The sequence below is a fragment of the Amphiprion ocellaris genome, chromosome 7 (genome assembly GCF_022539595.1).
Source record: "Amphiprion ocellaris isolate individual 3 ecotype Okinawa chromosome 7, ASM2253959v1, whole genome shotgun sequence".
NCBI lineage: Eukaryota > Metazoa > Chordata > Actinopteri > Pomacentridae > Amphiprion > Amphiprion ocellaris.
Genome location: NC_072772.1, coordinates 33,531,027 through 33,557,699, shown reverse-complemented (window position 1 = coordinate 33,557,699; position 26,673 = coordinate 33,531,027). Strand labels below are relative to the sequence as shown.

Here is a 26,673-nt window from a genome sequence, read left to right as displayed (position 1 = left end):
TTTCCCTGATTTGGACATTTTCAAAGAGATCCTTCAGCTCCGATTTCACAGTTTTCCTCTTTGGCTCAGTTTCTAAATGTTTTCTCTTCTCAGCAGCTCAACAAATGAGCCTTAAAATTAAATCATAACCGATTGAACAACATAAATCAGAGATCTCTTAGTCATTATCTGGATGTTTTTTATGAACAGCGAGGTAAATATGTCGGTTTTAGATTAGATATTCTGCTGACAGAAAACTGTCTGATTGTGCTTTTTGATGAAGCATTTTAGGATTTTTTCTGCACAAAAACACACAAAGGAGCAAAAAACTGAGACTTAACTGTTATTTCTGAGTAGTTTTTTTAACACTTACCTGCAGAATTGAATTATTCTTGGCAATAAAAGGTGCAAAAACATGAAGCGGCTTCTCCTGAACTGAAACTAAAACAGGAATTAGAGATTTTAACCTCTAATTCCTTGCATTGTTGCATTTATAGAATTAAAATCTGGGTTTTTGTGGCGACATTTCAGTGCAAAATCGAACTTTCTGCAACATATTCGCTCTTTAACTCACCTGTGGTCAAAGCTGTTATTTCCTCGTCTCCAAAGACATTTTTACCTTTTCATTATGTTTTGGTACCTTGAATTGTTCTGGAGGCTCAAATTCCAGCTGAATAAATCTCAGCTTCCACAATCACAGATTTGAAGAGTATAAAGGCTCTAATTTGGAGTTTTTGGTGCTATTTTGGGCCTTTTTGACAAACTTAACCAGAGTTTAGAGTGAAATTGTCGACGTCCACAAACCAGGAAGTTTATCTGACAATGACAGCATCTGATTTCTGCTGTTGTGGTGATTTATTTACAGAATTGTTCATATTTGTAGTTAAATATCAGTACAGGATTTAAAGATGTTTATAGATTTCCAGACTTTTGGTCGTTTGCTGAAATCTCTTCTTTTCAGGTGTGACTTCAGTTCAATCTTTAAACCAAACTAAAGGTTCTAATGTTAATTTGGCAGCAGGTAAAACTTACAGACCGTTAGAGAATCTCAGAATTCACTTTAAAAGTCAAGATGGCAGGAGAATGATACAACAGCTGTCCTACAGATCCTTTAATATGTCAACTTGTCATTGAAGACTTGAAAGAAACAAGAGCTAACTGGAGTTTGTGCATCGTCCTGTGAAAGAAACACAGAAAACATAAAATACATAAATATATGTTCTATAAAAAGTTGAGCTTACCGTAGAAAGATACTAAAACTATCCTGAGTTCATTAGGAATCGAGGAATTCTTTAAGTTTCTAACAGATACGAGATGCTATGACAAATCGATTTGTTGGTCAAGACTTTATAAAACAGGATCTGACTGGAGTTTGTGCATCATTTTGGGGACAAAAAACTTCAGTTGTGCAGAAAATAAGTTGTATTTTGCAGCTCAACCAGCAGAGAGAAAAGTTCAAGAACTATAAGCTTCAGGTTTGTAGAGTTTCCAGGATTTATTCGGCTGCCGAAGCACTACAAAGAGTTTTGCAGCGGATTGAACTCAATAACTCAACTTTTATTGCTTTAAACTGATCATCTGCAGGTAAAAAGTACAAAAACCAACCAATATGAGCCAAAAAGGTGCAAAAATTCATTCTTAAGTCACTGAAAACGTCCTTTTTTGAGCCTTTCCTGCACAGAATCGGTTCAAACGTTCACAACAAACATCAGTTCACACGTTTTGCATCAGTTTTTTTTCTGACTGAAACAAGCAAGTTTAAGTTTTACAGGTTTTTCTTCCGTGTGTGTGAATGTGTGTGTTTGTATTAAATATGCATCGTCCTTTATCACCACACACACACACACACACAGTATCACAAACACAGTCACTGCAGCTGATGGGTCGGAGTTAAACAGCAGAAAGACGTCACTGTATGCAGTTTGTAAATGGAGATCTGTTATTAAAACAACATGAAACCTGAATCCGTCTCTTCTCTGAATGATTGTTGGTTTAAAAACACAAAACACGGCTTAAAGAAACACACATTTTACACTATTATATTATTTCTCTTCCTGTTGCCTCCAAGCATCCAGATGTTTACAATCCTGGTCGAAATTATTGGCACCCCTGGAATTTTTCCAGAAAATACACCAATTCTCTCAGAAATTGTTGCAATTACAAATGTTTTTGGTATACACGTGTTTATTTCCTTCATGTTCATTGGAAAAACACAAAAAAGCAGAAGAAAAAAGCCAAAATTGACATAATTTTATACAAAACTCAAAAAAATGGTCTGGACAACATTGTTGACATCCTCAACTCAGTATCTGGTTGCATATTTGGAAGAAATAACTGAAACCAGTCGCTTCCTACAACCATCAACAAGCTTCTTACACCTCTCAAATGGAATTGTGGATTTGGACCACTCTTCTTTTTCAAACTGCTCCAGGTCTCTCAGATTTGAAGGGTTCCTTCTTGCAACAGCAGTTCTGAGATCTCTCCATAGGTGTTCAATGGGATTTAGATCTGGACTCATTGCTGCCACTTCAGATATCTCCAGCTCTTAGTCTCCAACCATTTCTTGGTGCTATCTGAGGTATGTTTGGGGTCATTGTCCTGCTGGAACACCCATGATCTCTGATGCAGACCCAGCTTTCTGACACTAGGCTCTATATTGCTGCCCAGAATATTTTGATCGTCTCCAGATTTCATGATTCCTTCACACCATCAAGGCACCCAGTGCCAGAGGCAGCAAAACAACCCCAGAACATCTCTGAACATCCACCATGTTTGACTGTAGGTTCTGTGTTCTTTATTTGTAGGCCGCATTCTGTTTTCTGTAAACAGTAGAATGACGTATTTTTCCAAAAAGCTCTACCTTCGTCTCATTTGTCCACCAAACGTTCTCCCAGAAGGACTGAGGTTTACTCAGGTACATTTTTGCAAACTCCAGTCTGGTTTTTTTCTGTCTCTTTGTAAGCAGTGGGGTTTTCCTCAGTCTCCTGCCATAGATCTTCTTCTCCTTCAGAAGATGACATATGGTCCAAGCTGACACTTTGCTCCCTGAGTCTGCAGGACAACCTGGATCTGTGTGGAAACTGACTGAGGATGTTTATCCACCATTCAAACTATCCTGGGTTTCATTCTTTCATCAATTTTTCTCTTCTGTCTGTCCAGGGAGATTAGCCACAGTTCCATGGCTTATAAACTTCTTGATTATATTACACACAGTGGACAAAGGAACTTCCAGATCTCTGGAGATGATCTTGTAACCTTAAGATTGTTCACATTTTTCCACAGTTTTGCTCCTTAAGTCCTCAGACACTTCTGGGCTCTTCTTTCTCTTCTCCATGCTTGTTGTGACACACATCGACACACAACACAAAGGCTGAGTCAACTTTTATACGTTCTGACTGGCTTCAGGTGTGATTTCTATATTTCTAGCACCTGTTACTGCCACAGGTGAGTTTAAACGAGCATCACATGTTTGAAATAAAATGATTTACCCACAGTTTTAAAAGGGTGCCAATAATGTTGTCCGGCCCTTTTTTTTTTTAGTTTTGGGTAAAATTAGGTCAATTTTGTATTTTTTCCTTCAGTTTTTTTGTGTTTTTCCAATGAACATCAAGGAAATAAACACATGTATAACAAAAACATTTGTAATTGCAAACATTTCTGGGAGAAATGGTGCATTTTCTGGCAAATTTCCAGGGGTGCCAATAATTTCGACCAGGACTGCATGTTTACACCCCGAACCACATCATTATCAGTAAACTTTATTCATATTCAGCACTTTGACAGCAGAACCACAAAGTTTTACTGATGAAAGTCAGTAAGAAGCTCACAGCCTCCGTCCTGCACAACGAACAGAAATAGACAAACATTTCAAAGAACAAACAGATTAATGGAAAGAGTGGATGAAAAGCACTTTAATAAATGGCAAAAAAAGTGAGAAAAGGTAGAAAACATTATTAAATTCACGTTTTTACGGGTTTTCTGGCGCTTTTAGCTGTGTTATTTCCATTTCCTCTTTGTTTTTATTCTCCTGTTTAAACTCAGAACATGAATCTGGTTCGCTGACGGGAGGAGAAAACGACGGCAGCTTTATTTTTAATTTAAACTTTATCCATGTTTTATATTTGCATGTTTCATCGATGCTGCGTTCAGGTGACCGGAAACCTCAGAGTTTAACTTCAAGTTCTGAAGCTTCTTTTTGCTTCTGATTCACCTGAACGCAGCATCAGTGCTCCGTCGGAACATTTCTACCCTGAATCCTGACTCCCAGGCTGAGCCCCGCCCTCTCAGCCACCTCGGCCAATCAGATGCTTCGCTGCAACGACTGTGGAAGACTTCAGAGACTCACCTGAGACTGAATCATCAGAGGAAACTGAACCAGGCGTGGATCTGGTCCAGCTGCCTGTGAGGCTGAACTCAGGGTGCATCGGTCCCTGGAGACAGTGCTGTGATTGACAGGTCTGCTGTCCAATCCCGTGCCTCCGTGTCCTGAGCGGACGGACAGGTGAACCAGGTGCGAGGTTTCAGACGATGACGTGGGTTCATATTGTACAGACCATTTATGTTTTTTCTTCTTTGCGTTTCTCTCCTGCGGTGGTGATGGGTCATGTGACAGATGGGACGGGTCATGTGATGTGGTGACGGTGTAAGTGACGGGTCATGTGATGTGATGATTTAAGTCACGGGTCATGTGACGTGGTGATGATAAGTGACGGGTCATGTGATAGTCGTGACAAACCCAGAGAGGACAGTTTTAAAGGACATTCCACCGTTTCTAAAGGAGACAAACGGACTCACAGTTTGACATTTTTCCACTTTTGTTTAATTTTTGCTGAAAACTGTAAAAAAGATTTGAACGCGGCTGTTTGAAGAGTTTAAGTCCTGAAATAAATATTTTAATTTGGCTCTTTAAAGTTGATGCTTTCATTGTCTGAAGGGGAACGTAGTGACAATCTGTTTATATATTAAGGGTCAATGAAAAACCACTGAGGCTGATTTATTAGTGTTTTTTTTATTATAGATTGCACCTTAGTCTACATGTCTCTCTGCACTGCCACTAAAAAGGCAGGAATCACCATAGCAACAGGTGACTCACAGGTGATTGGCTGATTGATACTGGACTAAGAAAGAGGGACTAAAAACATGGCTGCCTCCATCAGCAGTGTATAATGTTATAGTGGTTCTAACAGCAGGACAAATCTACACACCTGTTACTGATGATGTTAATGAAGCCTCGTTGCAGGTTCTAGTATTCTAGTGTGTGTTCTGTGTGCAGTACAGCAGCAGCGCCCTCTGCAGGTGGTCCAGATAAAAGCTTACAGCACCTGGTATTCCCAGGAGGTCTCCCATCCAAGTACTAACCAGGCCCGACCCTGCTTAGCTTCCGAGATCAAACGAGATCGAGCGTATTCAGGCTGGTATGGCCGTAAGCGACAGCAAGCTCTTCACACAAGCTTTTTAAATGAAACTTAACTCCATATTTTGTCTCTTGTTGCTTCACTGTCTGGGAAAGAGTCTTTCTTACTTATTTAGCTCAATTAGTTTTGACTTTAACAAACCTGACAAGTGGATAAAAAGTTTAGTGGATTGTTTTATTGTGACATTTATTGTGTTTGATTTTGTCCATGATGTGATTGATGGTGTAAACAAACATGTATGACACATTAATATGATATTATTTTTGGTGTGTTGACAGATGAAGTGAGATATTAATAAAATCAGTGTGAAATGAAGGAGAATCCAAAGTACAGACGACAGTTTGCCTCCATAAATAGTGTGTTTGTTGCTGTGTTAGTCGCTTACGGCCATACCAGCCTGAATACGCCCGATCTCGTCTGATCTCGGAAGCTAAGCAGGGTCGGGCCTGGTTAGTACTTGGATGGGAGACCGCCTGGGAATACCAGGTGCTGTAAGCTTTTATCTGGACCACCTGCAGAGGGCGTTGCTGCTGCTGCTGCTTTACTGCACACAGAACACATACTAGAGAACCTGATGTAGAAGACAGATTTCCAACGTATTTCATATGTTGGAGGGTCTAATCTTTAGTCTTCCTGTCTCATGGCTGATTGATACTGGACTAAGAAAGGACTACAAACATGGCTGCCTCCATCAGCAGTGTATAATGTTTTAGTGGCTCTGAATGAGAGGAGCTGCCAGAATCTATGAAATAACATCAGCTTCCTGGAGGAGGGGCTTCATGACTTGTTGAACATGGAGAACTTACAGGAGCTCTCAGGCTGCACAGAGAAAAAAAACATTCATAATAAATAATATCAGAAAAGCCTCGTATCAGAGAGAGGATTCAACATGAATATTTCTTTTGAAATAACTGAACTGGTTTCTGATTATTCTGATTATTTTGAAGAACTACGTCTAAGAAGCTGTAAAGACTCGATGCTTTCCATCAACCTGTGCAGAGAACAACAACATATAAAAGAGTCAGAAAGAGGAATGAAAAGATTCAGTTGAAAATGAGCAGACTGTGAACAAATCTCTGTCTCCATCTTGTGGTGACTTTCTGCAGATGTTTAACTCTCCTGTTCTCATTTATGGGCACCAAAAAAGTTGTTCTCTTGTCTGAAAAAAATCAAAAAACTCAGCAAAAAAATTCCCCAAATTTATAAAAAATTACAAAATCTTCAGGAATAAAATTTTAAAAATCCTTAAAAGTTTCCCTTAAAAGTTTTGTTGTTGTAAAAAAAAAAATTCCCCAAATTTATAAAAAATTACAATATCTTCAGGAAGAAAATTCCTTAAAAGTTTCCCTTAAAAATTTAGCTTTAAAAAAAAATTGGCAAGAAATAAAAATTTTTAAAAATTTTAAAAATTTAAAAATGTTAATATTTTCAAAAACTGAATAAAAAAACTTCCAAAAAATCCTAAAAATATCTAAAGTGATTACATACATATCAGTAAAATTTCTAATATTTTCTTTAAGAACATTCACAAAAAAAAAACCATTTTTTTTCTAAATGTTCTTAAAGAAACCTTCTTTTTTAGCATTTCTTTTTTTGCACCAAAAATTTTTCAAAAATTCCCCAAAAATGTTGAAAATGTGGAAGTTTTCACTGTGAAAATATATTTTTTTCTACATTTTCAAACTTTAAAATGGGTCACTTTGACCCGCAGGATGACACGAGAGTTAATGTTGTTGGACTAAAATGAAGATGCTGATAATCAGGATCATGAACATCTCTGATTTGTAAATTCTTCTCCTGCTGATGTGACTCAGTTTCATGTGGATTAATCTTCTTCTAAGAAGTGACACAACTGACTGCACACACTCAACACGAGTTAAAGTCCAATAAAGCAGCATCAGTCAGATTACAAAACCATCAGAGGATTTATTGAACAACAGGAGAAAATATTCTGGAGAATTCCATCTACAGTCAGATTATTATAAAAACAGGAGTTTCCATCTTGATTAAATTGTTAATAAAGAAAAGAACTAAATCCTTGAAGGCTCAAGTCTTTAAAAAATGATTTCCAGATAAAAACAACTGTTTGTGTTTTCATGTTACTGCAGCGAGTTTCCATGGAAACGAGAAAATAAACCGACGAGACTTTACATCATTCATTTCAGACAGAAGCAGAAACAGTTGGATTAACCCTCCTGTTGTCTTCATTTACAGGCATCAAAAAATATTGTTTCCTTGTCTGAAAAAAATCCAAAAATTCAGCAAAAATAAATTCCCCAAATTTCTGAAAATTTGCAAAACCTTCAGGAAGAAAATTCCAATAATTCCTTAAAGTTTCCCTTAAAAGTTTTATTTAAAAAAAAAAAAAAATCCCCCAAATTTGGCAAGAAAATTCTTGGAAATATTTACAAAAAATGAGTAAAAATCTTCCAAAAAAATCCTAAAAATATCTACAGTGATTCCATATATATCATTAAAACTTCTAATATTTTCTTTAAGAACATTCACAAAAAAATCAACCAAAATCCAGCAAAATTCGCTGGATTTTGGTTGATTTTTATGTGAATGTTCTTAAAGAAACTTTTTTTTAACATTTCGTTTTTTCCACCAAGAAATGTTCAAAGATTTCCCAAAAATGTTGAAAATGTGAACATCACAAAACATTTCCAAGACTAAAAGAACCAAACAATAAATGAAGAAATCTCACAAATAAAAAACACGACTGATGACAATAAAAGAAAAAGTGAAACAAGCAGAAACAAGCAGATGCTGCTAACCAGGATAATAATCTACATTTAAATCATCAGCTTCACTTTGTACAGATTTAACCATTTTCACCTTTAAACTGATGATGGGATCCAGTTTCAGTGTTTAGTGGATCTTTTACTTCTTCTTCTCATCTCATTTAAACAGACACTGAATTCAAAGTATATAAAATGTGATTTCAGAACTTTTTAACAGGTTTTAACAGTTTTGTTGATGAAAATCATTTTGATTGTTTAACAGATTTCAGTGATAAAAACTATGAAGTGACATCAAATGTGTTTTAAAGACAGAATGAAAAATCTGAAGGTCAAGAATGAAGGTTTGACTGTAAAGTGTGACGATGAGTTCAGAGTGAAATAAACCTGGAGTTATTTTTATGGTTTTAAGATGAGAGTTTGGACGATTAACTAACTTTCCTGATCATCACAGAGAAATCTCAGAGGGACAGATTTTGATGTCAGTAGTTTTAGCATCACCAGACTCTCCAACACTGAAATATGGGAAGAGTTTCTCAGTGAAAGTGTCTCTATGAGTGCAGATCTGAGTCGTGTCTTCAGGGTTGTAGAAGGAAATCTCCCCCCTGTTATAGTCCAGCTGGACTCTGATCCTCTGGAGACTCTTCTTCACTTTGACAGTCTGACCAACAGCATTAAAGTATTTTCCATCACCATGCCATAAACACCAGATTCCATATTCTGGTAAAGGGTCACATTCTCCCTTCCTGTCAACTGACTCGTTAGCCAAACCCACACTCCAGTCAGGATGATCTCCCACCTCCACCTCCCAGCTGTGTTTCCCTGAACTGAAGCCCTCAGAGCCCAGAACTGCTGGATATTTAGTGTTTCTCTCTGGATTATCAGGAAGTTGCTGCTTTGTGTCTCCACATCTCACACTGGTCAGATCATCAGACACATAGAGCCAGAAGGCTGCAGTGTTTGGATCCAGAATGACAGGACTGAAGTGGACCTTCTCCTTCATCTTCTCCCAGACTCTGAAGGACAGGTTTCCCAGATGTTTGGCCACATCTGTCAGAGCTCCTGAGAGCAGCTGTGGATCTGACAGTGATCTCTGGGCTCTGGCTCTGGTCTGAGCGTCTTTATAACCTCTGAGGAACGCCACCTTGTGTTTCTGCAGCTCTTCTTCAACAGCACAGATGCTGTCTGACAGAGAGGAGATCTGCTCCTGGATCCTCTTCATCTCTCTGCTGATAGTCTTCCTCTTCTGCTCCTCTTCCTCCCTCAGAGCTGCCAGTCTGGACTCCTCTTCCTCCTTCAGGAACTGCTGGATCTTGCTGAACTCTGCTCTGATCTGCCTCTCTGTGGACAACAGCTGCTTCTTGTTGTGTTCTCTCATTTCACTGTATGTTTCCTCCACTTGTTTGTATTTGTTCCTCTTGTCCTGCAGAGACTTTAAGTCACATTTCAGCTGCTCCTTCAGGTCACTGACTGCTTCTTCTATAGGAACCACTTTGTGATTCTGGTGGAGAGAAAACTCACAGACAGGACAAACAGCTCTACCTTCATCTTTACAGAACAATCTAGGTTCTTCTGGATGTTTACTACACACCACCTCCACTTTCTTCTCCACTTTTTCTGCTTCAGATGATCCAGTTTTCTGTCTCCCAGCAAAGGAATCAGCCAGTTCCTTCAGTGTAAAGTTCACTGGTGGATGATCTTTAGAGGATTTTCTTTTACAAATGGGACAGTTTTTGTTTTTAGTTTGTTCCCAGAATTTCTGCAGGCAGCTTGAACAGAAACTGTGGTTGCAGCTCAGAGAAACAGGATCTCTGAAAGTCTCTGAACACACGTGGCAACTCAGGTAACTTTCTAAAAGAGCAGTTTTCTCAGCCATTTCCACTGATTTCCAGATTTCTTTTCTATAACAAGACTCACCAAAACACAGTCCCTTTGACTTCCAGTCCTCCTAGTTCCTGTTCTTCGGTACAGAAGTAAAAACGTCTCCGCTCTGATCAGCAACATAAACTTTAATTTGTGTTTCCTTGTCTTGTGAGTGGACTTGATTTAAATAAAACTGCAGTTAATGGTGTCTCCTTTAGATGCTGGTGTTTGAATGAATTCTCCATCAACAGTCAGAATCACCAAACACTGGTGTTGTAGAATTGCAGTTTACAGTCTTTCTAGTTCATTTTCCAGCTGAGATATTCCATAACGACGTTTCACCTCCATTCAACAAAAACAAAGTCAACTTTCGGTTTTATTTCTCTTCCTTGTCAGTAAATGATCAACAGCTGATGTTTCATTTTCTCACCAGCAGAGGGAGCCATTTTATTTATCAACTATCTGTGATGGTAACTCTACCCAGGAAATACCGTAGATTTCTAAATTGTGTAAGAAACACACAAAAATATACAAAACAAAATGCAGTGATGTCACAAAAAAAATATACAAAACAAAATGCATTGATGTTACAAGCAAGTGTCTGATCATAGAAATTCAAAGGTTAGAACTTCAATTAGCAGTGATACAGAATCAACAAACTTTTCCATGTTTAATATCATCAGACTGTTTCCTAGTAGACTCATGTTTACTCCTACGTCACTTCACTTCCTGTTTAACTTTCTTGTTATTATTAGTATAAAGTTTACATCTTGTACTTGTGGTATCTTATTTTATTTTTCTTATTTATTTTAATTTTAATTTTTTCTGGACACTTCACACAAACACTTTTAGAAACTTGTATTCTTTGTTTTTTCTATTTCACTACTAACCTCTGTGTAATTGTGTTTATTCCACTAACCTTTGTTTATTGTTTGTTGTAATTTCCTCCAGGATGAATAAAGTAGATCTTATCTTATTGCCTCAAACATGTAACACAAAATGTATCTAATTTATGTGTTATTCAGTCCCTCCAGGAATTCGCGATGTTACGATCGCACCAATTCACGTGAATTCAACCGATCTCCACGAATTCTGCGCGACCTTTCAATTTTGTCCAATCACTGCAACTTTTCCACAATTTTGGCCCGCCTCCCATGAGTTCCACCAATCATAGCAGTCCCCAGCGCAAACGTAACGCACGTACGTCACCGAATTTACTTCCTTGTTTTTGGTATGAAAATCTTTGTTAAATCTTTGTATGGGAAAGTGATCCTTCAGCTGCCAGCATCCAGTCTAACAGACTGTGGATGGCTTGATGGTGTGAAGGAATCATGAAATCTGGAGACGATCAAAATATTCTGGGCAGCAATATAGAGCCTAGTGTCAGAAAGCTGGGTCTGCATCAGAGATCATGGGTGTTCCAGCAGGACAATGACCCCAAACATACCTCAGATAGCACCAAGAAATGGTTGGAGACTAAGAGCTGGAGATATCTGAAGTGGCAGCAATGAGTCCAGATCTAAATCCCATTGAACACCTATGGAGAGATCTCAGAACTGCTGTTGCAAGAAGGAACCCTTCAAATCTGAGAGACCTGGAGCAGTTTGAAAAAGAAGAGTGGTCCAAATCCACAATTCCATTTGAGAGGTGGAAGAAGCTTGTTGATGGTTGTAGGAAGCGACTGGTTTCAGTTATTTCTTCCAAATATGCAACCAGATACTGAGTTGAGGATGTCAACAATGTTGTCCAGACCATTTTTTGAGTTTTGTGTAAAATTATGTCAATTTTGGCTTTTTTCCTTCTTCTTTTTATGTTTTTCAAATGTACATGAAGGAAATAAACATGTGTATACCAAAAACATTTGTAATGGCAATCATTTCTGGGAGAACTGGTGCATTTTCTGAAAAAATTCCAGGGGTGCCAATAATTTTGTCAATTTCATGGCTGTAGGTGACACGCACTGGCTGTAGTTCCTGTTTTAAATTTTCCAGGTGGCGCTATTGAGCCATTTTGGGTCACACCTATGCAAATCCCCTAAAATATAACATTTTTTCGGACCCTAATTATATGGATAGTTTTCTGGTGATCTATCATGTTACTGAACTAATCAAACTTCCCTGTGAAATCTAAAAGTAGATAAAACAAGCACCAGAAAGACATGGACAGACATTTTAAATGCCTTCTACTGGTCTCATTTTTCTAATGGAATAATTCACATATTCATAGAGATTATTTTTGTTTTATTTTTAGATTAGACAGTGTAAAGTCCCATATCAATAGTAAACATCATCATTATGGTAATAGTTCTTGTATAAAAAACATTACTGTCAAAATGAGACTTTAATATTTGTTGTTTTCATCTGTCAGTATTGGAAAAACTTGGAAGTATTTGTGCACTTTTAACGTCTTTAATATGTATATGAAACCCTCATAATTAAACTGATGTGTCTGTATTTGAAGAATTGTCCATAAATACAGTCTTCTTTATAGGAAACATTTTATTTCGACATTTACAGAGTTATATACAGCATAAATGACATTTGAATAATAGGCTACTGTGATACGCAGACAGCGAGTGTTTGGAGGCCGACAACGAGCCGCAACATGAACCAAGAGTGTTTTAAAAAAGATCTGAAGATGATCTACAAAGCAGCACTTTTCTTACGTGTAAAGCTTTTTTTTAAATGACAAGAACAAACGTCTGTGATCGTTGAAGGAAAGGTGTCTATGAAATGTTGCTGCTGTTCTCAGGAGCAACACTAGATGGTAGAAAGTGACCATCAGGAGTTTAAGGACAGTCCGATCAAGAACAAACTTCTGTCCTGAAATCAACATTTAAAGACTGATTATATCGTGCGGTTCAGCTTTGTTTGACTTCTACTGCATAAATAAACTGTAAATCCTCGGCTGGAAGACATAAGTAGTGATTCTGTGCAGCTGCGATTTTTCCTGGATCGATGTTGAGACGTTAATATGTGACTCTGGTGACGATTTGTTAACCATTAACCAGCAGAAAACTCAGATCGACAGACGGTTCAGTGTTTTCATCCACAGAGACGGAAGGTTTCTGATAATATTCCTGCAGTTCTGCTCCTTATCTCACAGTTTAATGTTTACAGGAGTGAGTTCAGCTTCATGAAGGCTCCAAGGACCAGCCTGTTGCCTCGGTTGTCGTTGTGTTGAGCAGCAGCACTTAAAAATATACGTTTCTCCTCCTTTTTAAGTCTTTCATTACCTTTAAATCAGCAGTTTCTGTCCCTGCTTTGTTTTTGTTTTTTTTAAGGATATATTAAACCATGTATAAAAATATCTGAGTGTCTCATTAATCTGTGCTGCTCACAGCTCGCAGCGGTTGTCCTCGGTCTTGTATCGGTCCATGATGCTCAGGACATCTTCCAGGATGGACGGGCCCAGATCCAGGTCCAACCCCATCATGGAGTCGGACCGGGCCACGGCGGAGGAGGCGGTGAGGGCGGCGGGGAGGAAGGCGGCGCACGGCGACTCGCTGCGTTCGCTCCTCAGGTCCTCGTTGCTCAGACCGGCGTCCGAGTCGAGGCTGAGGCCCCGACGGACGTCCAGGGGCCCGCAGGTCTCCGACATGGAGTCCTCAGAGGACACCTCGGAGAAGGAACCGGAGGACGGAACCAGCTTACGGATGGCCGGGGAGAGGGAGATGTCCCGGCAGGGTTCTGACGCCAGGCGACCCACAACGCCGTTCTCACAGAGAGACAGAGTCGGGTGCTGCTGGGCGAAACCGTTGGCTTGTTTGTGGCTGCTGTCGGCGGGCCGGTGGTGGTTCTGGTGGTGGTTCTGGTGGTGGTGGTTCTGATTCGAGGGCTCGTCCAGGTGGAGTCGTGGGGGTTTGGGTGGAGCCTGTTCGTGGGCGATGAACACCGGCATGGACACGGTGGTCTTCAGGAGTCCGCTGGCCGAGTGCTGGTAGTGGAAGCCGTTGTAGGCGTAGCTGTGGGAGTCGTGTTTGGAGCCGAAGCCGTCGTCCACGTGTCGCTCGACGCTGTGCGAGCGCGAGTGTCCATTCTGGGCCCGACTCAGCGACGGCAGCATGTCCATCTTACCCTGCAGGAAGCCCACGTCTCCGAACATGTCGCCTTCGCCCTCGGGTCCGACGTGGGCGCTGTGGCGGACGTCGCCCAGCGGCGGGCTGATCATGTCGCCCGACAGGACGTCACGCAGCTTCAGCTTCTTCCCCTTCTTGGGAGTCGTAGTTTTCAGGTACATGGGCGTCTTTGCCGGCATGTTGAGGCGATCTGACAGCTCCAGCAGTTCGAAACCAGAATCAACACCTCCACAGCAAACTCTCGTCTCCGTCGTCTCCCGGCTGCTTCCCCAAATGAGCTAACAAGTATGTAGGTCGGTCAGAGTAGCGATAGCAACCCGGGGGTTGAGCCTCACGCTGACATGTGACTCTGGGGGAGAGGACGAAGGCCTTGACCTCAGATCAGCTTCCTCTCGTACACAGAAAAGCCATATCCAAGCAAACACCGAGTCTTCGTCGCTTCCAAACACGCTCGGGGATGAAGAGTCGGATCTGCTGCCGTCGCTTCGTCCTCCAGAAACTTCAGGAATGTGACATCAAAACACTGGAGATCTGTGAGGAGAGACGAGAGAAAAAGGAGTCAAAAAAAGGAGCTGAGGGGAGATAGACGGTAGGGAGGGAGGGAGGGAGGGAGGGCTGAAGGCGGGAGGAGATTTACAGCCTCCTTTTCAAAGAGCCACAAGACATATGAAGGAAAACAGTCGGTGTTTGCTAACGAGGTCTGTTGCCCCGAACTCTCTGAAAATGTGAGTCAGAGCAGAAAATTGGTCGCACATTCCCAAAGAGCCTCGGCTTCATCGGTGGAAACACAAATTATAGCGAGGAAACTGCTGGTTTGAAAAGCTCCGGGCCTCATCTCGGCCTGTTATCAGGGGGGAAAAATCCTTTAGTGTCTTTTCTGAGACAAACACAGTGAATTATGGGAGCCTGAAGCCTCTGTGATCTTCTGACCTGGACATAAAGAAGTCCTCTGTTCTGTTCAGGCTGCAGCAGGTTTTTGCAGCATTTTTAGAAGACAAAGCTCACTTCAGACTCTTTAAAATCACTGTTCTTTTACTTTTTATGACTTAAAATCTCTTGCATTTGTTTCTACATGTTAGTTTTCACTGTTTCGCACTAAAAAAATGAGTCAAATGTATTGTTTCTGGAAATCTAATCAACAATAAAACTGATTCTGATGAATTCACCGCTAAGAAAGTTGAATGTTTGAGGTTTATGATGTAACATTTGGTCTTTTCTTATATAACTTTAACATCTTGTGACTCAAACATGATGTCTGGATGTATATAGGCTCACTACTGTTTAAGAATTAGACAAACAAATATGAATGGAAAGGGGAAAAAGAGTTCATCTTGTGACAGTCTAACCTTCGCTTCATAATTCCTCATATTAACTGTGTAGCATCCTTCTAAAGAGACCATTTCATGCTCATTTTCTGGTTCATAATTTCATTTTTTGGGACCTATTAGAAGATATCTACATGCTTTAATGCTAAAAAAAACTTTGTTTTCTCTTTGCTGCATCACTTTCTTGTCTGGTGTTAAATCTTCCATCTTAAATCTCTAAAATCCATATATTTCAGACGACTTTCAGTGCTTCGGTCTCAGTTCTGTGACTGTTTTTAAAGAAGAATCTCACAGTTCATTAGTTCACTGGTATATTTAAACACTTCTGTGCAAACTAAAAGCACTAAACGCCTGAGGACGAGTTCTCAGCTGCGAGTATTTTGGTCTTCGTCACATCTCAGTGGCATCTGAAAGGTTCATGTGAACGTTCACACATGAAGGTTAGAGTCACACAGATAAACGTGAGCAAAGAAACACTCATTTCTTCTATTTAATGTTCATATTTTGAGGTTAATTTAGAAAAAATGTTGAGAAATGCGCTCCTTCGCGGTAATTCTCTTGTAACCCTTCTACACAAACTGCAGTATTTCATGCATTGGGGTGTTTTCACGTCGCAGCTTGTTGAGTTCAGCAGAAAGTCAGACCACCCTGGAGCCGAGTTCAGGGTTTAAATACATCGCAAAAATTCACTCCAGGACACAAACTGAAACTATACAAACGACAATATAACTGCTTGTGGTGCAAAATTGTAAAAACACCAACAAACACTGACTGAAATCTCGTTTTTCACAAAATAATATTGCAGAAAAAACAAAGGAAGTGAAGTTAAATGTTGGTTTAACCCACATTTACAGTGTTGATGTAACAAAATAGAGGCAATAATTGGGGATATTAGTAGCTGAAAACTGAGTATGAGGAGGCAGAAACAGAGAGAAACACTGGAGATTCAGATGACTTCGGTTGAGAGGAAGGTTCACTGATATCAGGAGAAGTGACACCAACAGAGCAGCAGTTCATGCAAGCATCAGTTCTGAGGATTCTCTCTGATCTTTGGGTTTATATTGTAGTTGGGAGAAGGTCAGATTTAGATTACAGACCAACATGGAGACAACTAGTCTGCTTAGTCACGTCAGAATAGACAATATCTAACCTAGACCAGAGCAGAGAGTCCTGGCAGATCTTCCTCCTACAGCGTCTGACTGTTGGAAGATAATTTGGGATGATGTCAGCTTGTACAAAACAAGACTTATAGAGATCTGATGACTTTTATTGAATTTAACCAAACTGACTTGCACTAATAATGAGCTTTTCTCACACAAAAAGTAGTCAAAACATGTTCAAAAAGTATTTTTGGTTCCAAATTAATCCGACTTTGGTTGAAAAGTCAAAGTCTTGGCGGCACAGAACCGTTGTTTCACCTGTGTTTCGGTTCCTTCTTCACCGTGAGGTTTAGACTTTATAATCTTATTTAAATCCAGTTAAAACAGCTGTTAATTATCATCTGCTCTTCATTAAAGTGTGGCAGCTGGTTGGTGGCTGATGAAGAGGCGTCGAGGCTTTAGACAAGTCGACACGTCGTTGACTGAACATCTGCAGGAATCAGCTCAGCTCTAAACGCTGGAGCTCCATGATGCACTTTTTTTATTCATATTTCTAGTATTTATAGTCAAGTTGGTGTCGCGATTCTGTCTCCATCCAGATTAAAATGCCTCAACAGCTACGTTCATGGTGCACAAAGGATGAATCCTAACTTCACTTTGGTCCACTGACTTTTCCTCCGATGCTACTACAAAGTTTACATTTATAGCTCAGACAAAACACTTTTCTAGCTAATGGATGGACTGTGTATTCATATGGTGACGTAATGTTTGAGAAATACTGAAAAAAATCACCTGGAAACTGCCTCACAGCTAAAAAAAAGTCACAAAAAGTTTCGGTGCCACGACTTTCTGCGTTGTTAGACGTCTTATAAACAGAAAAATACTGGACGAAGTTAACGTCTGGATGACAGTAAGCAACTATTGGTTAATTGTGGAAACACTGCATATCAATTTTAAGTGACATTTAATTTGAAATGTGGTCTGAGGTCGATCAGGTGACCTAGATTAGTCTGGAAAGTTATTCATTAGTTGGATGATGTAGCATTAAAACAATCATCTTTGTATCGTCCAAGTTGTTTCTACATTCAGACTTAAAAGCACACGAGGACAGTAAAGTCGGAAGAATGACTTCAAACTGGGGAGATGCAGAAATACTCTAAACAACAAAATTATACTGCTAAACTTTTATATATTATAGATTAAAGTGATCTCTCTTCAGTTCCACACACAACTTGACTACTGCAAGGCATTCTGGGAAACGCAGGAGCTCGTAAAGTTAAGGAGCAGATGAGACGAGAGATGATGGACTTGAAAGAAAACCAGGAGATAAAAGCACTAAACTGAAAGTAGCAAATCTACAAAGTAAAATCCAAGCATCAGCACCAAAAGACTAAATTGCAAGTCGTATTTTATGGTTGCAGCTGATTGAGGTGAAGCCTTTCAACTGATTTCTACACCGATAGTTTATCGATAAGACTGGAGGACTTTTACTGATGGTGTGTTTTACATGTGAAATCTTAACTTCTACAGCAGCGGTAGGAGATTAAAAAACACAACATTTCCATCTGTACCTGCTTGGATAAACACTGTTTACAACGAAGTTAAGGATCACAGGCATCTCTAGAAATTTCTCTAAAGTCTTAGGGTGAAACACAAAAGCCAAAACTGAATTTCTGGTATTTTATAATGCTGTTGAAGAATATACAACATATAGAGGCTGTTTGAACACTAGGTCAGTATGAAGGTTCAGAAATCACATTTAAATATGTCTTAGTTTCTTATTTTGCAGTGAAAGGTACAATTATCTGATGTTCATACACCGTAAAACAAGTTTTAACTCTAATGTTTTGAACAACTTATAGTTATTTTTACAGATTTTCACTGTTTTGTTAAATTACAGATAATAACTAATAAAGTCACAGACAAAAAATATGACAAAAAAAGGGATAAAATTGTAAATAATGTTAATTTCTCAGTTTTTACCATTTTTGAATGTTACAGCATTCTTCCATTGTTGAAACGTAATTTTTAAGCACCTTTCCTGACTGATTTTTTACCATTTTTTACATTTTTTCCACAAAGATTTTTTAAAAAGTCAATAATTTATAAAACTTTTAAAATGAGACAGATATTATATTCAGTAAAATCACCCAAAGAATTATACATTTACATGTAAGGAAAAAATAGCTAAAACTGTAAATAATGCTCACATCAAATATCTGTAATATTACAAATAGTAAGTTTTATTATTTTACAATCTGAGTGTAAAATTACAGTTTTACTGCATCTAAATCGCATTAAACATCATTATTTTACAGAAATTTGCTATTTTCACAGCTTTTATAGTCTTTTGAATGTTATAGTGTTCTTCCATTTTTTTAGACATCATTTTTAAGTGCTTTTGCTGCCTGGTTTTCAAAATTTTCTAAATTTTTTCACAATGATTTTTTTAAAAAGTAAAGAATTTTTAACTGTTGTTTTGCAGATTTTCACAGTTTTGTTAAATTAGAGCTAATATCCAGTAAAATCACCAAAAAATTATGAATTTACATGTTTTTTTTAAAAAATCTGACGATTTTTCTGGCATTCTTGCTGCCAGATTTTCACCATTTCTTAATGGATTATTTTCAAGTTTAGACAAATACAGGTACTGCAAACATCTGCAGTATTTTTGGGTATTAATTGTAATAGTCCAGGAGAAAAGATGCTGTGGTTTATCATCACATCTACACCTCAGAACACCTCAGACTGTCAGGTGTAACAGCTGATTCGTACCTACTCTAGCTGTTTAAATGTGAAAAACTTGACTTATCCTCAGAGTTTTCCATTTCTCTCTCTGACTTTCCACTTTCCAAAAACATCCACACATAAGAAACAAAGCAGAAGATGAACTCTCTCCACGTGAACAACAGATTTATTAACCCAGAAACATCTCCGTCTATTTTAAGCCGCTCAGTCGTAAAGAAAAAGTGTCAAACGTGGTTTTAGCTCAAAGACCAACAACTGCAGTTTCATTTATGCTGCACGAGTCCGAGCGGAGAAATGAAAGAAATTAATCAAGCTGCTGGTTCTTTAAAAACCACAACAATTTCAAAGAGAAGAAACACCAGAAGTGGACCAGTCAGAACTGGTCCAGGAGGGCGGAGACGCCACAAAATCAAATATTGCAGCAGATTCTTTGACTATTTCAACATTTTGGGTTTAAATTTGTGGATAAGTTGCTAAATTTGCCTGGAAAAGTGTTTCAAATTGCACTGTTTAACTCAGTTTTCACACTTTTCTGTTTGAAAATCTTAACACAAAAGTAAAAAAACTTCTTTTATTCACTTGTTTGCCACAGTTATTTCACTGTTTCATAGCCAAATAATCCAAATCTACAACATTTACATCACTTTTATCTCCTGATTTTTAATCTAAAAGAGGTAATTGGGGTAAATACGGGATATTTTTTTCAACATATGAGCTAATTACATTAAAGAACAGCTTCCTCAGCTTCCACAAAGCAACAAACTTTAATTAAATGACACTGAGGAAGCTGTTCTTTAACATAATTAGTGAGGAAATCCAATCAGTGATGGGTCATTCCAAGCACAAGAACTGAAAGGTGGCTCAAGTTCAAATAAACTAGATGAGAAAAATCTGAATTAATCAACTTGTGCAACCAGTTTCCAAAAGATCAGCCATCAGATTCTGTTTTATTACTTAGAACTCTGCATTTTAATGTGATTTAGGAAGAAAATAAGACAGTTACTAATATCCCTTATTCCACACAGAGGCGTCATGTCAACTTGAATTTTATGAATAATATTAACTTAAAACTATTAAACTCCCACCATTTTAACCATTCAGAAGTGATTTAAAGAAGCCAGAATAAAACAACGCTCCCTAAAAGTCCTGCAGCAGCTTCGACAGGCAGCAGGGAGGAGATGTTTCAGACGCTTTCTCCAACTTTCCTGGAATCCGGGGCGCTGCCGATGATGCAACGAGGCCGATCCGACATCTGCTGCAGCTCTCAGGCTCCGTTTGTTTCCCGTCTGCGCTGAAACTAGTGGGACGAACGCGCCTGAACGCACCACCGCGCGTAATTACGCACAGCAGGCGACTGTTGACGGAAAGCATTTTTGCTCGTCCGCTAATCCGTTTGTTTTTACCACAAAAGTAAACCTGCTGTCGTCTTCTTCTGACTGTTTACCACGTTGAAGTTTCACTGTTGTCATCTCAGAATGACTCATTTTCTTCGTTTGTCCAAGAAAATCTCAGAAAAGAGTCACATCTTCACATAAAACTCCTGGTGAAGCAACATCTCTCCCACAATCAGCTGAAACTCTGATTCATTAGGTGTTGAAATCATGTGTTTTACTCAGTGTTTTCCTCTTATCTTCCGGAGTTTGTGAACTGCTATTTACCAACTAAAACTGGTTCCAGCCGAAGCCCGGAGATAGAAGGTGGTGAGTTGAGAGTAAAGCTCCAGTTAACTCCCTCCGTGATGTAACTCTGAGATCATCTCAGGTTCTCCTCAAGTCTCCAAACATCGACTCCATCGGCACCAACAACAACAAATCTGCCTCTTTCTGCTCTTAATCCTCAGAAATACAACAAACCTGCACATATACCACTCATATACCTGCATCTACACTGTAAAAAATGAACTGTTTCAACTTTAATTTACGGTTATTTTACAGATTTCACCTTATTTTGTTACGTTACAGATAATATCTAATTATGTTACACAGAAAAAAGGTATTAACTTTCATGTTAACCATAAAAAAACACATCCACACATCATCAGACATCATAATTTGACTGTAAAATTAAATTTATTTTTACTTTTTACTATTCAAATCTGCCAAAATAAAATTTAACTAATATTTGAAGTTATTTAAAAGTACAAAATATGTAGTTTAAGGATGGAAAATTAGTCATTTTTTTGTACTATTATTTTCCAAATGTTCCATGTGTTGCTAAATTGCAGATAATTTCTATTAAAATCGCAAAGTAGTAATTTACTTGTTGACTGTAACAAAATAAACAATAAAACACAAACAAAAAAAGAACAGTCCAAAACTGTAAATAATGTTAACATCAAAAGTCTGAATTTTTTAGAAATGGTAATTTGGTTTTGTTTTTTTTTTTTTTTATACAACATTTGACTTTAAAATTTTACTGTTTATTTAAAAAATATTATTTTACAGATATTCTTTCCATTATTTGAAAGAAATACATGTTGAGACTTCAAAAGTTGTAAATCTATTTTTACAGATTTTCCCTGTTGTCAAATTATAAACATTATAGAGTAAAATAAAAGGAAAAAAATATTAAAATTATACATATTAGGTGGAAAAGTCCTATATATTAAGGATTTTAAAATGTTAAATCACTGCATAAGTGTTATTTTATAGAATTTCCTTGTTTTATTTAATTGAAGAAAATATCTAGTAAAATCCCAGAAAAAATATTAATTTACTTGTTGACTGTAAAAACATAAAAACATTTAAAAAATTACAGGTCAGCTGTAAATAATGTCCACATCAAAAACCTTTTCAAAAAATTTGACAAATAATAAATTGTTCTTTTACTACATGCAATCATAAAATTACAAATATTAAAAATATTATTTTAAAAAAATATTCACAGTTTTTCACTGGATTTTGTTTTACAGTGCAGCTCCACCTTTGATTGGCTCTGGTCATTAAAAAAGAAGAATTTTTCCCCCCCAATTATGAACTTCCTGTTTCTCAGAGTAAATAAACTTCAAAATAATAGTGACATTTTAGAGCCTGTTTTGAGATAATCTGTTAGTTATTTTTAAAAAGTAGATTTAAAACAACAATATCCACAATCAAAAATCTGTATTTTTTTTTACCACATTTGACAATAAAATTGCAGTATTTTTCACTGTATTTAAATTTGCAAACAAATATAATTATTTTACAGGTATTTGCCGTCAATTCAAAGAAAAAAAGATGTATATTACAGACAGAAAAACAGTAAATCAGATTTTACTTGTCTTGTTAAACTGCAAATAATATCTAATAAACTAATTTCCAAAAAGTAAAAAACAATACTTGTTGACTTTAAATGCACACAGAAAAAAAAATGTAAAAATGTAAATGTAAAAAAATGGTCAAATTATGTATATTTGACTTTTTTTTTTTTACCAATAATTAATTATTCTTTTCCTATGTGTGACCATAAAATTACAAATATTAAAAATGCATTTAAACAATCAAAAAATATTATTATTTTACAGATATGTTCGGGTTTTTTTTTTTTTAAAGATTTTGCTTTACAGTGCAGCTCCACCTCAGTTCATTAAAAAACAGGGTTTTTTTTCTTATGAATTTCTTACTTGTAGGAATTAATAAACTTCAAAATGATGGTGAAATTTTAGAGGCTGTTTTTAGATAATCTGTATTAAAGTAAAAAAAACTAATTAGTAAAAATATTAAAAACATGTTAACTATTAAAATGAAATGCAGACCCAACAGACAACAATATCCACAATCTGTATTTTTTATTACCACACTATTTTTACTGTATTTAAATGTGCAAATAAATAGCATTATTTTACAGATATTTGCTGCTAATCGGCAGAAAAAAATATACATATGAAGGATTTTAAAAAGTTAAATATAACTGTTATTTTACAGATTTTCCCTGATAATATCTACTATAATCCCAGAAAAAATTTATTTATTTGCTGACCAAAAAAGAAAACTAAATAAAATAATAAAATAACAATTCAAAACTGTAAATAATGTATTTTTTTTTTGCAAATAATAACTTGCTTCTTTTACTGTGTGACCATAAATTAGAAATATTAAAAGTATATTTGAACAATTAAAAATATTATATTATTTAACAGAATTTATAGATTTTGTTTTACAATGCAGCTCCACCTCTGACTGGTTCAGATCATTAAAAAAAATTATTTTTCCCCCAATTATGAACTTCCTGCTTCTCAGAATGAATAAACTTCACAACAATGGTGACATTTTAGAGGCTGTTTTGATATAATCTGTATTAAATTAATAAAATAAAACAAATTTCTGGCTCCTAAAGGACAGCTGTGACCTCCAGATAATAAAGTTTATTCCAGGAGACACTGTTATTATTCAGGTGGCAGAAAGCACCGCTCTGAGTCACTGGATGTGTTTTAAATTGTGTAATATTTCCACCATCAGTCTTGCCCTCCCTCCTTTTCTGGGAAATTTCTGGGGCGCAAAAACATCTGACTGCTTAATCTGCTTAGAAATTAGATCATCATAACCCAGATGGGCTGAGATTCTCCATTAGAGTGTCCCAGAGATAAACAGGCGGAGGTTTTATTTAGCTTTTATTCTGCTTTTAAGGCCAGAAATCAGCTGAAACAACAAAAACAGGCTTCAGAGTCTGGAATAAAAATCAGTTTGTGCCACTCAACCCTCGTGTCGTCCTGCAGGTCAAAACTGACCCGTTTTATAGCTTGAAAATGTGGAAAAAATAAATATTTCACAGTGAAACTTTTGATGTTCACATTTTCAACATTTTTGGAAATTTTTCAACATTTTTTGGTGGAAAAAAAATTTTTTCAAAATGTTTCTTAAGAGGGCTGCACAGTGGCGTAGTGGTTAGCACTTTCGCCTTGCAGCGAGAAGATCCCTGGTTCGCGTCCCGGCTTTCCCGGGATCTTTCTGCATGGAGTTTGCATGTTCTCCCTGTGCATGCGTGGGTTCTCTCCGGGTACTCCGGCTTCCTCCCACAGTCCAAAAATATGCTGAGGTTAATTGATTACTCTAAATTGCCCGTAGGTGTGAATGTGAGAGTGATTGTTTGTCTTTGTATGTGGCCCTGCGACAGACTGGCGACCTGTCCAGGGTGTCCCCTGCCTTCACCTGAGTCAGCTGGGATAGGCTCCAGCACCCCCCGCGACCCTAGTGAGGAATAAGCGGTGTATAGATAATGGATGGATGGATGTTTCTTAAGAACATTCAACCAAAATCCAGCGAAATTCGCTGGATTTTGGTTGATTTTTATGTGAATGTTCTTAAAGAAAATATTACAAGTTTTACTGCTATATATGGAATCACTTTAGATATTTGTAGGATTTTTTTGGAAGATTTTTTTTACTCATTTTTTGAAAATATTTACAAGAATTTTCTTGCCAAATTCGGGGTATTTTTAAAATAAAACTTTTAAGGAATTATTGGAGTTTTCTTCCTGAAGGTTTTGCAAATTTTCAGAAATTTGAGGAATTTTTTTGCAGATTTTTTTGGATTTCTTCCAGACAAGGAAACAATATTTTTGGTGCCTGTAAATGAGGACAACAGGAGGGTTAAAGTTCTAAATGTGAGATGAAACCTGCGACCAGGTCCGTTTAAAGGGTGGAAAATGGATAAAAAGGCGTATTTTTAGATTTTTTTTCCCTCTTATTACATCACAACAAAGTGCGCACGTTGAAACCAAAGGGAGTGTCTCTCTCTCTCTCTCTCTCTCACACACACACACACACACACACACACACACACACACACACACACACACACACACACACACACACACACGCACACAAATAAAGCGTTACACTCGTCACCTTTCCCTCTTTGTATAAAAGCCAACCAAAGCACCATTCAGCAGCCAAACACCAACAACCGACCACGTTTTGTATTTTTTTTAAAGAGTGAAAAAAGAAGCGTAATAAAGAGAATTATCGGTGATATTTTTACCTAAAATCAGAAGCGTCGCTCCGACATTCTGCTGGAAATAAACTCTGAGGACTCTGCGGTAAAATCCAGCTGAGCTCCGGACAGGTAAACCTCTTACCGGAGGGCTGCTACTGAGTCTGGAGCTGTTGGACGGAGAAAGTAGAGCGGGATCACCGGGAGAGGCGTCAAGATGACCGGAACGAGCAGAGCCAGCATCCGGTTAGGAGTTTCAAAGTAAGATCCTCATCCGGTTTCAGCTCTAAAGCTAGATCTGACCTCCCAACTACAATATATAATAGTATCAATTAGATAGATAGATAGATAGATAGATAGATAGATAGATAGATAGATAGATAGATAGATAGATAGATAGATAGATAGATAGATAGATAGATAGATAGATAGATAGATAGATAGATAGATAGACTATTGATAGATAGATAGACTATTGATCAAAAGAAAGATATGCTATTGATCAAAAAATATTCTATTGATAGATTATAGATAGACTATAGATAGATAGAGTATCGATAGATAAACTATTGATAGACAAACAAATAGATAGGTAGCAGGACGGACGAACAGATAGATGGATACTAAATTCCAGTGTTCAGCAGCTTACATACACCAAAAAAATCATGTTTTCCATGAAAACTCACACTTTTATTCATCAAATGTGTTGTAAAATAAATAAAACCAGCCATCCGTTCAGAATTCCAGTTAGGAAAATCGGATTATCATGGTTGGAAGATGGGGATGCTATTCCAAACACTGAGGAGTTGGAACGGATCGGCTTACACTGTGGAAAAGGACACGACTTGTGGGGCACAAAGGGGATGTATTCTGTTAAGCATTTAGTCAATATAGTCAAGACATTGACGAAAACATGATTAGCTAACACAATGTAGCATTAGAACACAGGAGTGATGGTTGCTGGAAATGTTCCTCTGTACCTCTATGGAGATATTCCATTAAAAATCAACTGTTTCCAGCTACAATAGTCATTTACCACATTAACTATGTCTACACTGGATTTATCATTCATTTAATGTTATCTTCATTGGAAAAAATGATTTCTTTCAAAAATAAGGATATTTCTAAGTGACCCCAAGCTTTTGAACGGTACCAGAAGATCAGAGAGAATCCTCAGAACTGATGCTTGCATGAACTGCTGCTCTGTTGGTGTCACTTCTCCTGATATCAGTAAATCTTACTAAGTCCTCTGAGTCTCCAGTGTTTCTCTGTGTCTGCCTCCTCATCATCTCTTGACCTCGCTGAACTTCCACTGCACTATATATTTTGGGGGTTTTTGTGTGTGTCTGTGTATGTTTTGAACATTTCTGTGCAATATCATAATTTTCTACATGTATAAGAATCTGTGCAGTGTCATTTCTGTCTACCTGTAGACAAATCTGTGCTACATTAATGATTCTCTGTCACCATTTCTACTCACGAAAGAATCTGTGCAAAACTATTAAAATGCACAATG

General features: G+C 37.6%; 2 protein-coding genes and 2 non-coding genes across 4 annotated transcripts; 1 reads left to right on the top strand and 3 right to left on the bottom strand.

The window, feature by feature from the left end:
* Positions 1 to 5,288: 5,288 nt before the first annotated feature.
* LOC111570390 (5S ribosomal RNA) lies at positions 5,289 to 5,407 on the bottom strand. The gene has a single exon (XR_002746274.2). It is a non-coding gene; the product is annotated as a 5S ribosomal RNA (ribosomal RNA).
* Positions 5,408 to 5,772: 365 nt separating this feature from the next.
* On the top strand, positions 5,773 to 5,891 carry LOC111570384 (5S ribosomal RNA). Its single transcript, XR_002746272.1, has one exon. It is a non-coding gene; the product is annotated as a 5S ribosomal RNA (ribosomal RNA).
* A 2,052-nt stretch (positions 5,892 to 7,943) lies between these two features.
* On the bottom strand, positions 7,944 to 10,474 carry LOC111570378 (nuclear factor 7, brain-like). Its single transcript, XM_023273114.3, has one exon. The coding sequence runs from the start codon at positions 10,008 to 10,010 to the stop codon at positions 8,583 to 8,585; it is 1,428 nt and encodes a 475-aa protein (XP_023128882.2). The 5' UTR covers positions 10,011 to 10,474; the 3' UTR covers positions 7,944 to 8,582.
* Positions 10,475 to 12,477: 2,003 nt separating this feature from the next.
* On the bottom strand, positions 12,478 to 25,344 carry zgc:154093 (uncharacterized protein LOC777623 homolog). Its single transcript, XM_023273101.3, has 2 exons — positions 25,206 to 25,344; positions 12,478 to 14,606 (listed from the first exon to the last, which is right to left on the bottom strand). The coding sequence occupies exon 2, from the start codon at positions 14,252 to 14,254 to the stop codon at positions 13,334 to 13,336; it is 921 nt and encodes a 306-aa protein (XP_023128869.1). The 5' UTR covers positions 14,255 to 14,606; positions 25,206 to 25,344; the 3' UTR covers positions 12,478 to 13,333.
* Between the last annotated feature and the right edge of the window lie 1,329 nt (positions 25,345 to 26,673).

Bases quoted from the DNA above. Each gene is read 5' to 3' on its own strand.
- LOC111570378 (XM_023273114.3), bottom strand. From the start codon at position 10,010: ATGGCTGAGAAAACTGCTCTTTTAGAAAGTTACCTGAGTTGCCACGTG.
- zgc:154093 (XM_023273101.3), bottom strand. From the start codon at position 14,254: ATGCCGGCAAAGACGCCCATGTACCTGAAAACTACGACTCCCAAGAAG.